The 14,910-nt window shown below is 36.0% G+C and overlaps 1 protein-coding gene across 1 annotated transcript in view; it reads right to left on the reverse strand.

Annotated features, from left to right (window-relative positions):
- ENPEP (glutamyl aminopeptidase) overlaps positions 1-14,341 on the reverse strand; it is a 91,032-nt gene extending 76,691 nt beyond the window's left edge. Inside the window, exon 1 of the mRNA XM_057705553.1 lies at positions 13,608-14,341. Within this exon, the coding sequence (XP_057561536.1) occupies positions 13,608-14,233 (626 nt within the window). The 5' untranslated portion in view covers positions 14,234-14,341. The remainder of the gene's footprint in view (positions 1-13,607) is intronic.
- Positions 14,342-14,910: the final 569 nt, after the last annotated feature.

Raw genomic sequence — 14,910 nt, forward strand, 5'->3', positions numbered from 1 at the left:
CATGAATAGTTAAATATTTTGGTGCCATAACTAAAAATCTGTGAACTCTAAATGAGCAAAAATCAATCCAGTTTTGAGCTATCACTCTTTCCATCCTAAAGCCATCAAGTGACAAGTAGATAAACACAAAGCCAAACTCAAAGGCTTGCTTGTAACAGTCCTTGTGAGTGTGAACAGCTGTGTTCTGTCAGAGTAGAGGAGTATATTCCAGAGTCCACAGCTCCTGTCCCTAATAGCACATTCTTTCTTACTTATGTTACACCAGAGACAAAACCCTCAGTTTCATTTTCATGCAAAGGCAGTCCCTGAGCAATTTCCCAGTGAAGCAACCTTTGACCAGGATTAAAGCCCACTTTTGGAAAGAGACAGTATTCTTTTATGGCTCTAACTAGGCATATGCTTATTAAGCTAAAATGTTAATGTTTAATGTTTCCATCATTTCAAAGTGGAAATTTTTTTTCTGAGTAATTGCTAAAAAAAAATCAATGGATGTAAACTTTTTATATGTAGTTATGTTACAGTAAGATGTACATTTGCTCATTAGAAGAGTAAGCAGAGTAAAAAGTGTAAAAGAAAAGACATGTTGACTTATATTCATTAATAATTTGTGTAGGGAAAATATTTTGTCCTTCAGAATTCTCAGCGACTCAGGCAGGTATTTCATAAAGAATAACAATTAAATTGTTACATTGTTCATTCATCCAATAAATATTAATTGAATCCCTTCCTATACACACACATGCACACGTGCATATACACACACACACACACACACACACATACACTTAACATTTACTAGGCATTGTTCTAGGTGCTGAGGGAATAACAAAGAATAAATACATAGATAAATAAATAAGGGGAGTGATAAGAGCTATATAGAAAATCAAATAGGGAAAGTGACAGAGAATGACTCAGGAAAAGTGGTGAGCAATATTAAGTAGAGTAGTCAGGGACAATCTCTTGGAGTAGGTGATGGTTTGCTGAGATCTGAATGATGAGAAAAACCCAGACAGGTAAAGATTAAGGAAAATGTGTTTCCTTAACAAAGGGAACAGCAAGTGCAGAGTCTCTAAAGTGGAAAAGAATTTAATGTGGTTGAGGACCAAAAAGATGGCCTGTGTAGCTGAAATACAGTGAACTGGAGGGACTAAGGGGTCAGCAGAGGCCATGATAAGAGCCTGCATTTCATTTGGGTTCAGGGATGCATTATATACATTAATTCATCTAAAAAATATGTCATAGGTCAACATCCATATACATGAAATTAAAATGTTTTTGAATTTCTTTTAAAAACCCACTGGAAACAAAAATGACTTGTTAAAATCTCAGCCAAGAAAACTAATCTGTAAAAAATAAAACTGGAAAAGGGCTGTCTTTTGGGATACTGTTGACTGAGGGGGACAACTTTCTGGGATGATTGAAAATGCCTATACCTTATTATGTGTGTGATTAACAAAGATGTGTGCATTTGTCAAGATTCGTTGAATTGTTCCCATTAGATTTGTGCATTTAATGTATATAAATTTTACCTAAAAATAACTGTAAATCAACATTGAGCTCCAGTAAGTAGGTTTGGATTGTTTCAGTGGTATGAGTTAGCAGTTCAGAAACAATCTTCTCTGTATTCTGAGCTTGAGCAAATGAAAAAACAAATGAGGATAACAGAAGGCAGGTTTCTCACTGCTGGGGAAGAGAGTTACAAATTTTTAAAAAAAGGAAGACTAGACCTTGGTATTGAACTGTAATTGCAGGTTCAGTGTAAATTCAATGATTTTTTTCATATGTATATATGTAAATGGATATAAAATTACACAGAGACATATATTTCCTAGTTTTGTCTGCTGAACAGGACTAGAAGATATGACAAGCTTGTAGCAATGAGCACAGCTAGTTCCCCTTATCACTCTCCAGTAAAAGGAACCAGAACTCTTCATAAAAGTGGCTGATTCCAGTGCTGGATCAGAAAGGTCCAAAATGATCCTGGAACATCTTGCTTTGCCAAAAAGTAAGGAAGTTTTCAAAGAATCATAGGAATAAGTCAAAAGGACACAAAAGCCAGCTTGAGGGGACTACCCCTGGCCAGGTCTGAGGGAACTGAAACATCAAAATAAGTAATGGAATTATAAACTATTGATTAAAATAAGAATCCATGATAAAAATATGAATAAATAAATAAGTGGGAGAAGGAAAGCCCTTCTTTACAGTAGATTGCCTACGAATAATTTTAGGAGGAATGAGGCTTTAGAAAATCATCAGTGGATGCCAAAACAAAGTAGATGGAAATTTGTTGCGGAAAGGGGTATCTGAATAGTTTCAAAGACTTTCTCTGAAAATTACTTACAAAGAAAACAATTATACCTTTACAACTAAGAACACTGTTGGATACCACCTTAAGCAAGTAATCAAAGATAGCATCACTAATAATTATACAAACCAACATAATGTTTCTCCTGATGTGACTTCATGAGAGGGACTCAGTATCACTTCTGTGAAATTCCTGACAAAAATGCTTAACCTGCATTTTTAAATCATGAAGAAAATCAGACAAACTAAAACTGAGGGATATTCTCAAAATAACTGGCCTGTGCTCTTCAAAAATATCAAGGTTGTGAAAGACAAAGAAAGGCTAGGGACTGTTCCAGTTTAAAGGAGTCTAAAAAGGTATGACATTAAATGCAATGCATGAATCCAGACTGGATACTGGACTGGCAAAAAAAAAAATACTCAAAAGAACACTTTTAGGTTAACTGATGAAATTTGATTATGACTGTGGATTAGATGATTATATCAATGTTAAATGTTCTGATTATGATAAATGTACTGTGGCTATGTTAGAAAATGTCCCTGTACTTAAGAAATACATACTGAATGTGAGGAGGTAAAGGGAGACAATGTTTCAATGTACTCTAAAGGGAGAGAGAGAAATAGAGACATGGGGTTGCTGGGAGAGAGGAAATAGGACAAAATGTAAACAATTGGTAGTGTTCCTAGGAGTTCCTTGTATTGTTCTTGTAACTGTTCTGTTAAGTTTGAAATTATTTCAAAATAAAAAGTTACCCCAAAAGTCCCAGCCAAGAATTTATTCTTCAGTATTACTGATTACTTTTTGTGATAACAGTTTGGTCAATTGAAGTTCCTAACACATTTAGACTGTAGTGAATTACAAATACATCAGAATATAAAGAAACCTGTACACTTTCCCAGAGTACTAATGATTTATAATAAGATCCACCAAGCTCAAACCCCATGTTTAGTTAGCTGCTTTTTGCTCCTGAATTCTTCTGGATTCTTATTTTTTTCCCCAGGCAAAGGAAAAGGAAAAGTCACGCTCTACAAAAATGTTTCAGTCACCCTTAGAAATAAGCCAGATAACTATTGGGAATGTGTGTGTGTGTATGTGTTTATGCCTTCATGTGTGGGAGGTGAGGTGATGAGGGAGTAGAGTAATACTATATTCATTAGACAGAAACATCTGTACTGGAATAAAATTACTTTGTGTGTAAATAATATACAACTATGTATACAAAAACAACACCTGTCTATACACTGCTTACAGGACACTCATTTCAGAGCTAAAGACACACACAGACAAAGTGAGGGGATAGAAAAAGATATTTCATGCAAATGGAAATGTCAAGAAAGCTGGATAGCAATACTCACATGAACAAAGTAGACTTTAAAACAGAGTCTATAACAAAAGACAAAGAAAGGCATTTTATAATGATAAAGGGATCAGTACAAGAAGAGGATATAACATTCATTAACATATCTGAACCTATTATAGGAGCACTTAAATATATAAAGCAAATATTAACAGACAAAAAGGGAGAAATTGACAATAATAAAAGAATAGTAGGGGACTTGATCATACCACTTACATCAACAGACAGTCATCCAGATAGAATCATCAGATAGAAAACCAGTAAGAAATCAGTGGTCTTAAAGGACCCATTAGACCAGTTGGACTTAATATGTATCTACAGGACATTCCATCCAAAAACAGCAGAATATACATTCTTTTCAAGAGCACATGCAACATTCTCCAGGATAGATCATATGCTAGGCCACAAAACAAGTCTCAATAAATTTAAGAGGATAGAAATTATATCAAGCATTCTTTCTGACTACAGTGATATGAAACTAGAAATCATTTACAGGAAGAAAAATGGGAAAAACACAAACAGGTGGAGACTAAACAACATGCCACTAAAAAACCAGTGGGTCAGTCAAGAAATAAAAGAGGAGTTAAGCAAATACATTGAGATACATAAAAATAAAAACATAACTATTCAAAATTTATGGGATGCAGCAAAAGCAGTTCTAAGGGAGAAGTTTATAGCAACAGAGGCCTACCTGAAGAAACAAGAAAAGTCTCAAATAAACAACCTAAGCTACCAACTAAAAGCATTAGAAAAAGAGGAACAAACAGCCCAAAATCAGGTGAAAGAAAGAAATAATAAAGATCAGAAAGGAAATAGACAACAACAACAAAAAAAAATAGAAAAGATTGATAAAACCAAGAGCTGTTTTTTTTGGAAAGATAAACAAACTTTATAAGTGTTTAATCAGGCTCACCAAGAAAAAAGAGAGAGAATCCAAATTAGCAAAATAAGAAATGAAAGAGGAGAAAGTACAACCAATATAACAGAGATTTAAAAAAATAAGAGAATATTATGAATAAATTGGACAACCTAGAAGAAACTGATAAATTTCTAGAGACATACAGTCTTCCAAGACTGAATCAGGAAGAAATAGACAGTCTAAACAGACCAATCTAAAAAAAAAAAAAACTCCTAGCGAACAAAAGTCCAGGACCAGACAGTGTCACAGGGGAATTCTACCAAAAATATAGAGAAACACTAATATCTATCCTTCTGAAACTATTCTAAAAAAATTGAAGAAGAGGGCCACTCCAAATTCACTCCACAAGGTCACCATTACTCTGATACTGAAAATAGGCAAAAGCGCTACAAAAAAAGAAAATTACAAGCCAATATCTCTGATCAATATAGACACAAAAATCCTTAATGAAATATTAGCAAACTGAATTCAACAATACATAAAAAGGATCAGACACCATGATCAAGTAGGATTTATTCCAGGGATGCAATGATGGTTCAGGATCCACAAATCAATCAATATGATACACCACATTAACAACAGGAAAGATAAAAATCACATGATTATCTCAATAGATGTAGGAAAAACATTTGACAAAATTCAACATCCACTCATGATAAAAACTCTCATTGAAGTTGGTATAAAGGGAACTTATCTAAACATAATAAAGCTCATACATGACAAACCCACAGCTAACATCATACTCAGTGGTGGAGGGCTGAAAGCTTTTCTTCTAAAACCAGGAACAAGACAAGGATGCCCATTCTCATCAATTATTTACATAGTATTGGAGATCCTAGCCAAGCAGTCATACAAGAAGAAAAAATAAAAGACATCCAAATTGGAAAGAAAGAAGGAAAACTGTCACTATTTGCATGATACTATATATAGAAAACTCTAAAGTCTCCACTAAAAAAACTATTAGAACTAATAAATGAAGTCAGTAACTTTGCAAGATACATGATTAGTATACAGAAATCTGTTGCTTTTCTATGCACTACTAATGAACTATTAGAAAGAGAAAGCAAAAAAACAATCCTGTTTAAAATGACATCAAAAAAATAAAATAAAATAAAATAGCTAGGAATAAACTTAACCAAGGAGATAAGAGACCTACACTCTGAAAAGTATAAGACATTGATGAAGGAAATTGAAGGTGATACAAAGAAATGGAAAGATATCCTATGTTTATGGATTAGAAGAATTGATATGTTAAAATGTCCATACTACTCAAAGCAATCTACAGGTTTAATGCAATCCCTAACAAAATACTCATGACATTTTTCACAGAACTAGAAGAAATAATCCTGAAATTCATATGGAACCACAAAAGACCCCAATTTGCCAAAATAATCTTGAGAAAAGAGAACAAAGCTGGAGATATCACTCTCTGGCCTCAGACTATACTGCAAAGCTGTAGTAACCAAAACAGTATGATAATGGCACAAAATCAGACACATAGATCAATGGAACAGAATAGAGAGCCCAGAAATAAACATGTGGTTTATTTCTCACCTCAAAGAAGGCAAGAATATACAATGGGGAAAAGACAGTTTCTTTAATAAATGGTGCTCAGAAACCTGGACAGCTACATGTAAAAGGGTGAAATTAGAACCTTTTCCCATACCGTATATAAAAATAAACTCAAAATAAATTAAAGACCTAAATGTAAGACCAGAAATCGTAAAACTCCTAGAAGAAAACATAGGTAGAACACACTTTCACATAAATTGTAGCAATATTGTTTTACATTTTTTATATATTTTATATACATATTTTTATATCTGTCTCCTAAGGCATAGGAAACAAAACATAAACAAATGGGATCTAATTAAACTTAAAAGCTTTTCACAGCAAAGGAAATCATCAACAAAACAAAAAGACAACCTACTAAATGGGGAAAAGAATAGCAAATGGTATGACTGATAAGGGATTAATATCCATAATATATAAACAACTTATACAACTCAATACCAGAGAAATGTAAATCAAAACAATGAGATATCATTTCACACCTGTCAGAATGGCTATTATCAGAAAACACAAATATTAAATGTTGGTAAGGATGTGAAGAAAAGGGAACCCTGGCACACTGTTGGTGGGAATGTAAATTGGTACAGTCACTATGGAAAACAGTATGGAGTAGGGGTAGGGGATTAAGAGGTACAAACTATGTATAAAATAAATAAGCTACAAGGATATATTGAACAGCACAGGGAATATAGCCAATATTTTATACTAACTTTAAATGGATTATAATCTATAAAAGTATTGAATCCCTATGTTGTACACCTGAAACTAATATAATATTATAAATCAACTATACTTCAATTTTTTTAAAAGGCCATATTTGTATATGCTAAATTCCATCCAGTGTTACTAAAGTTTTCTAAATTTATGCAAATTTGAAAACCATTTTAGGTCACAACTTCTTTGGGGAGGTTTTATTCAGTGATTAAAACTTCTTTTTAAAATTAGATGAATCGTTTTGCAAATTAATGGAAAAAGCTTGGCTAATTGCATAGTATGTTCAGGAGTCACTCTTGGGTATGTCCTGAATAATTATAACGCCAGACAAATGTGCTGAGGTAAACCATTTTTCCATAGGGGCCTTTCTATGTCATGTTAATAAGTCACTTACTAGACCCAGTACATTAAAAATATAATTCTGTGTAGGTTGTTAATTTACAAAAGGGAAGACATTCTTCTTATCTGTGTGCATCAGATCAAGGTGACCTTAGAGAAAGCTGAAGAGAGAGGAAGTGATGATGCAAGCACTGCCCCGTTCACTCTGAATCAACTGTAAAAAAAAACAACTACTTGATTACCTCATAAATCATTTGGCACACTGTTTCCAATGAAGACTCTCAGGCTATGTCCAGCAGGTTAATACCTTGAGGCAGCAAAATAAACAGCAAGGTCTGGGTGAAAAACTTAAATGAAAGACTTCTGATGCAGACGAGGCAGCCTCAACTTGCAGACTTAGTAAAGGGTTCCAGAATTCAGCAGGGGAGCTCATCAGTGCAAGACAGCCCATCTAGATTATTCAGACTCCAACCTACTTTTATGGTGGTTTGAACGAGTTAATTATCTAAAGTTATTTTCCAATTGCTTCTTCTCTATGTAGAGGATACTCAAGGTCAAGGTAAATTTGTTTCCTTTCTTCAAAATAAATTACTACCCATCCTGCAACAAGTAAGCAAGGACCCCACCCCCCCCACCCCCACACACACACACTGCCAAGTTTATTCTTTATTGATAATGGGCATACTGATAGCTCGACATATCAATATAATGAACAAACTGACATACAGTTAAAATTTCAAGATCAAAACTACAAGTGAGTATACATATCTGTGAGGATACACTGCACACACATATATGCACACTTAATTGTGACCATCTCACTGATTTCTTTTCTGCCATGTTTCCACTTAACTCTTTTAGATCTTCACCACAAGCCCCAGCCTTGTGCTTCAGATTTAATTATCCAAATGCCTACTAGACATCTCTTCCTAGATGTCTGACAGGCATTCAACACATCTGCCACCAAACTCAGGACCTTCCCTTCTAAACCTGGTTCTTGCATGTCTAATATCAGTGAAAAGTGTGGGCTATCAGATCAGATTTCTAGAGCATCCTAGATCTATAACTTTATCTTCACTCTTCCCCATAGCCAATCAATCTGCAAATCCTGACTACATTACCTCCAAACTATTTTCTCCATTGTGTTCTCTTCTGTCTGTCTTGGATAGACTGACTGATCCTCACCCTCTTCTCTTTCCTAGATAACTGCAGTTTCTCTCATATACTCAGGTATAGATTTAGTTTCCTCCTCCCCACATAAATAGTAATTGGTTAACTCTTCCTTCATAGTGCCTGTCATTAATCATCCCTACTCTTTTCTTCCTATGTGTTTTCCAGAGTTATCACTAGCTAGCCTCTTCATGTAAACCTCTCCTACAAACGTATTTCTTCTCCCCATTCTGCTTTTTTAACTTAGTGCCTTTCCTGTTTGCCTGCTTTTACCATCTTGCTTGCCTTTGCCTATTGAAATTCCACCATTACATCAAAATTCAGCTTCAATCCCAGCAATGCTATAAAAACCCAGAAAACCCAAACCAGAAACCATCTGTCCCTCTTTTAAATTCTTGTAATTCCTGTCAATTCCAATGATTCTCAGCCCTTAAAGTATAAAGACTTCATTCCAAAGTCAAACAAAGATTTTACCTACTTCTCTTGCCTTTGATGAGATGGGGAGAAAAAGAACCAAGGGCAGTTTTCCATTCTGACTGAGTGGGAAGGTGGAGGTGTCATTGGTGGAAATTGGATTCCTCTATGGGAAAGAGACTGTGGTGACGCGGCACATCCTGCACATGCTGGAGGACACTAGTTGTGTGAGAGCCTATATGAGAATGTTTCTATATATTCATTCAATAATAGTTAAGTTCTCTCTGTGTGCTAGGTAGTGAACAAGAGAGACACAGGGATCCTACTCTCAGGGACCCACCCTACTCTCAGAAGATTCCGCAGTCTTATGCGGTTGGGAAACTGCATATTATGGCAGCTTCTAGAGGTTCATAATGACCATTATCATATAAAAGTCTCTGAAAAGTCCCACCATTTTAAAAAACATAATTTTGTGTTTAGTATTATTTCCCAAACAAATTTGGCCACAGGATCCCTCCCCTGCTTTTTTCTGGCTATATCTATTAATATCCCATGCAACTAGAACTCTGTGGAACAGATAATTAAGAAATGCTGTGTAAGAGCAATCCAAATGCAAGAAGGAAATGCCGAGCCTTGGAGAGAAGAGAATATACTTTGGAGATGTGAGTAGAGGGGAACAACTGGAAGTCCTACATAACTGTTGAGAAAGAGTGTTGACAGGGTTTGGTGGTGTGGGCAGGAAAACATTCCAAAGGTTCCAATCCTTCGAAGTAGTTTTCCTTAGACCCTAAGGAACAGACCAGAGAGTAGGAAAAGTGGCTGTTAAGTTTCCCAGGCTTTCTCCTCCTGAGCCTCACTGCAGCTCTGTCCCCAGTGAGATGATATGGTTATTATGGCTAGGGAAATCTAAACTGGCTCCACCTTTTTCTTCCAAGTCTCCATTTGCCTCTGAATTTTGAGGGAAAGAAGCTCAGATAGTTGTCTCCTCTCTGTGAAGTTTAAGTGTCGGTTGTATTTGCAGAAACCAAGTAATTGTGGTTACTATTGAGTGCACTAATGTTTAGTTTGCATTGTGGTTGTGACAGTAGTATCCCATACTTCACATACTCAATCCTGGAGTTAATTTCACAATAAGGCAGAAGAGTTGGAAAATATAATCTTGACAGTGTACATAAAATGTATTACTTTAATGGTATTTGAAGTTGTATGAGCATCAAATATTACAAAGTTCACTCTATAATGTGAAAAAATAGTGCTGTTCCCCCTGAAATTGTGGCCTTTCTCTGCACTCTGCAGATGAGACCCACTAGAGGCCTGCATTGTCAGAATGTTATTCACAGGCTTGAAAGAAAACAATGCATTTTCTCCTATGCTTGAAATATTTCATAAAAAGAAAAACAAAAAGTATTCCATTGAGCCTAAATGCGGTTATTGAGTATTTGCCAGAACTGTTCCAAAACCGTGTGTGTAGTGCAGAACTGGCTGCACGCTGTGTAATGTGAGCGCCTCAGCTGCTACCAATGAAAACAGATAAACTCAGGGACACTAGTCCTCCTTGGGAGCCTAACTGAGCATTGGCCTTCCTCCCCAACCTTGCTGTCACTTAGTATGTCTAAGTATTTTCTCAAATAAGACAGCTAAGTCTCAGAAGGTCAGCTCTCAAGTATATATTTTATCATACAATTAATTCATACAGTAAAATAATCCAAAGAGTCAGAATGAATAATATATATTTTAGCATATAGTAATTTTTTATACTTATAAAATACATGACAGAAACTTAATAATGGAACTGTGTTCCATATTTTTTGGCCTTCCTGTAGTGTATAGAATTTTATAAAGCATTTTGATGGCTTTACTCAGACGCAATTTCTGTTGTTTTCACGACCCAAGAAGCAGATTTAAACTTTTAGCAATAATTATTTCAAACTTTTGATGTATTTTCACTTTACACTAACAGATTTTTTAGCATCTCTTGAAGGTAGATATTCTTTAGATTATGATTCCTTTTCCTCTACCAAATTGCAAACACTTAAAAAAATCACGTTATCGTTAGTGAGGCTCAGAGAAATAGGTACTTTCGTTCATTGTTTGTGGAAATGTAGTTTGGGACATATTTTTGAAAGTCAGTTTGGAGACACACATATACATATGTGCATGCATGTGTGTTATATACGTGTAGATGTGTGTATATATACACACACATGCATGCACTCATGCAGATGTAGTTTGAGCCAATTTCCTAAGAATTTTCCAATAGAAATATTAGAAAATATTATCGCTAGTTTTGTTTATAAGGCTGTTCATTACATTTCATAGGTGTTTATAGGTAAAAAAGCAGGAGCAATTTAAGTGCCCAAGTCTAATGGGAAAGTTGAATGAATTACATTATATTCATACAATGCGCTATCATGTATGTATCCATTAAGTGATTTATGGAAGAATACCAAATTACATGTTAAAGTGTTGATATATTGTAAAGACATGTTACACAATACTAAATACAGCATAATAATGCCATGTTTATCTGTTTCCAGAAAAAATAACTAGAAGAATGTCTGCGTAAACACTAACAATTACTATACTTGGGTGATGGACTTATAGATGGATTTTTTTCTTATAATTTTCTGTTTCTCAAAGTTCCTGTCGTGAATGTCTTATTTGTGAAATAATTAACAAAGTATGTTACATGTTTCTTGACATGTTTGTACCCTTTGATGCAGCAATTCTATTTTTCAGACTATATCCTAACATAATGAAATAAACAGATACACACTTACAAATGTACTTAAAACTGTTCTTTCTGACTTGTTTATAGTAATAAAATATTGGAAGCTACTCAAATGTACAACATTAGGGAATTAGTTTAAAAAGAATTACTGCATTCATGCAGTGGAATATTGCACAATCTTTAAAATCAGATTCTTCAAAATATTTAATAAAGGGAAATGCTTACAATATATTCAGTTAAAAGGTATAAGGATAGAGAGATATGTAGACATAATATAATTACAATTTTGATTACCTAAAAAAAATTAGAATATACATTAGCATGTTAACCAGGGCTTACCACTGGGTGGTGAAATTATTTATAAGTTCTTTTGATTTTCCTTTTCATAATTGTCTATGCTTTCAATATTTATAATTTTTATAAACAGAAAAAATATGTAAACAATAAAGAAGCTTGTTTTTTGCTAGTATTATTAAGATATATGAACACGATCCCTCCAAATATTTTTTTCAAACTATCATTTCTACTGTTTTGTTGTACCACACAGTGAGATGAGAATGTTTAAATATTTTATTTTAGTCCCTGGGTCTCTCTGACAAACAATAGGAAGCATTTTGACCAAAAGATTTGCTTTGCTCTATAAATTGCTTAGAACAACATAGGAAAGGGATATTCAGAGGGCTGGCCTCAGATTCACTCTGAACAGTGACATAAGGTTTCTTTTTTTTTTTTTTTTTTTCCAGAGTCCATAATTTACATTAGGGTTCACTCTTGGTGTGATACATTCTATAGATTTGGACAAATGTATAATGACGTGTTCACCATTATGGTATCATACAGAGTATTTTCACTGCCCTAAAAATGCTCTGTTTGCCTATTCATTCCTCCCTCTCTCCCCCATAACCCCTGGCAACCACAGATTTTTTTTGCTGTTTCCATAGTTTTTCCCTTTCTAGAATGTCATATATTTGAAATTATACGGATATGCACGATTTCAGACTGGTTTTTTTCACTTAGCAATGTGCTTTTAAGTTCCCTCCATGTCTTCTCACAGCTTAATAGCTCGTTTCTTTTTAGTATTGAATAGTTATCTTATTTGTTCAGAATCTAAGTAGGCAAAGGTCAAAGTAGTTTCAAGTTCAGTGATACCTCAGGTGTAGCCTTCCCCTCTGATGCAAGGGCCACAGCCACAGAGTGAAGGTTTTTTGAGTTCATCGAGAGAGTTTCTGCCTTTGACATAGCTCTAGTAATAGCCTCTGATTGAGTGACAAGGTTAAGTAACCATTTGGCTAGACTCAGGGAATGCAAGTATTATGTACGTATACTTGGAGGGCTGGGGTGGGGGGTGGGGGTGGGGTGGATATTTTTATCTCCTTAATTGCTTAATATATCTTTTATGTCACAAAAGGCTTGGCATAACCATTACATATTGCATGATAGATAGTAAGCTCAAAGATTTATCCATGTGCTACCACTGATGCATAGACTCAGTGAGTATTTATTGAAAGCTTATCTGTAAAAACATGGTTCTGGCCATATGAGATAAAAAGACATAGTCCTACCTTCCTTCCTAAATGACAACACAAAGACAATTACGTAAATGTTACATGCTCTTTCATTGTTTCTTCTCCAATAAAACAGACAAAATTATAATTGATATTTACTGATATTCATTTAAATTTAGTGTGATATCATTTTAAAAGTTGAGTTTAAAATCATTGCCATATAGCCCAAGAATATCACCAGTGAAATATACGAAATACGTGTATTTTTAAAGTTTGAGGTAGTTTATGTAAATGTTAAGGATAGAATGTAGTATATTAAGATTTTTCCTGATGAAATAAAGGACTTATACTGATTTTTGGACTCCATGCAGCTCATTCAATACTTTCAAATTTTGTGATAGACTTTGAAAATACAACAGGGCAAGAATTTTTGTTTCCCAGATGAACAGGCAGAAGTGAAACCAAATTTAGATAAAGATCAGACCATCAAAATATCTGGAAGATGGAAAGTGAAAAGGGAAGGAAAAGAAATGGAAAGCAAATATACGAGCTTTGGAGAAATAAAGCAAAAAAAAATTTACTTGATTTGTCCTTTCTCCACGTATGTTGTTCTGTAAAACCCCACGAGCGAGCCATTTAGCCAGCCGGCAAACTCCATGCTCAAGTCGTAGGGACCCTCGACACCATTGGGTGCAAGCTCTTCTTCCGCCTCCACCACCACATACTCCTGCTTTTTGTATTCAAAGCACCGCCTGACTTTCACCTGCTCCCCAGAGGGCCTCCTCAGCACCGGGAGCTGGGTGATCCTCGTCTCCCGGAGATGCAACCACAGATACCGGGTGGGTGAGCTCACGTTGAGGCTGATGTTCACACTGCCCGTGTACGTGTCCTCCTCCATCAGGGGCTTCACCTCCAGGGAGTAGTGCACTGGGTTGATGAAGTCCGGCAGCCTGAAATCTTTCCAGCCTCCACTTTCATCTTCACTGGCAGGGCAGACCCCCTGGTCCTGTGGAGGGCTCGAAGTGGGAGGCAGGTGGGAAGGAGCCTGGGTTGTGCCCTGTTCTCCGTCGGTAGAATCACACGATCTGGTCAAGCCCACGGAAAGTCCTACTATTAGTCCGACACCCACCACCACCGCACAGATAATGGCCACATGTTTCGTTTTAATGCAGTATCTCTTAGAGACTTCTCCCTCCTCCAAGATCATTTTTGTTTCCAAAGTCAAATGTTACACATAAAAGGATGTTAAATTTAACATCAGCAGTCTTCCTTTTTCAATGGGAAGGAATTCCCTAGTTTGGCAGCCTGCTCTCGCCTTTCCCACACCTCTCCCTCTGGTTTCTTGCGTCTTTTCCTCTCCCTTCACGTTCCCACTAGCCACTCAAGGATGAATGTGGAAACAAGGGGGTGGGGTAAGGACGCCAGAAGAGGAGCTCAGCTGGAGGAAGAGGGCTGACGAGAATCTTGTCGCGGCTGCTCTTATAAACAACGCATCCCCCACTCCACCCCTCCTGCGCTGAAGTGAGTTAAATATAAAACAGGGCTTAGCTTATCAGCCAACGGGAGGATGGTCCTTTGCCAAAGCTCTGTCAGCAGCTTTCGGGGAGAGAGCGTTTGGGAAAGAGGTGTGCTTGCGATAGAAAAACTCAACCTTTGCCACCGAGTCTACGGCTTCTTCCTGTTGTGCGCACAATCTCTGTCTCCTAACCAAAGGGCTTCTTGAATTTCAGCTATTTGAAATTGGCAGCTACCTGCTTGCCAAATAAGCTGTGTTTTCTTTTCATTCTTTTTCCTTACGTTATGTAAACATTCAAACTATGCCTTTTGCCAAAGTCAGGTCCTGGCATTCAGTGCTTAGAGTGATACATAAACTCAAGGACCACT

The sequence above is a fragment of the Hippopotamus amphibius genome, chromosome 13 (assembly GCF_030028045.1).
Source record: "Hippopotamus amphibius kiboko isolate mHipAmp2 chromosome 13, mHipAmp2.hap2, whole genome shotgun sequence".
In the NCBI taxonomy this organism is placed as follows: domain Eukaryota; kingdom Metazoa; phylum Chordata; class Mammalia; order Artiodactyla; family Hippopotamidae; genus Hippopotamus; species Hippopotamus amphibius.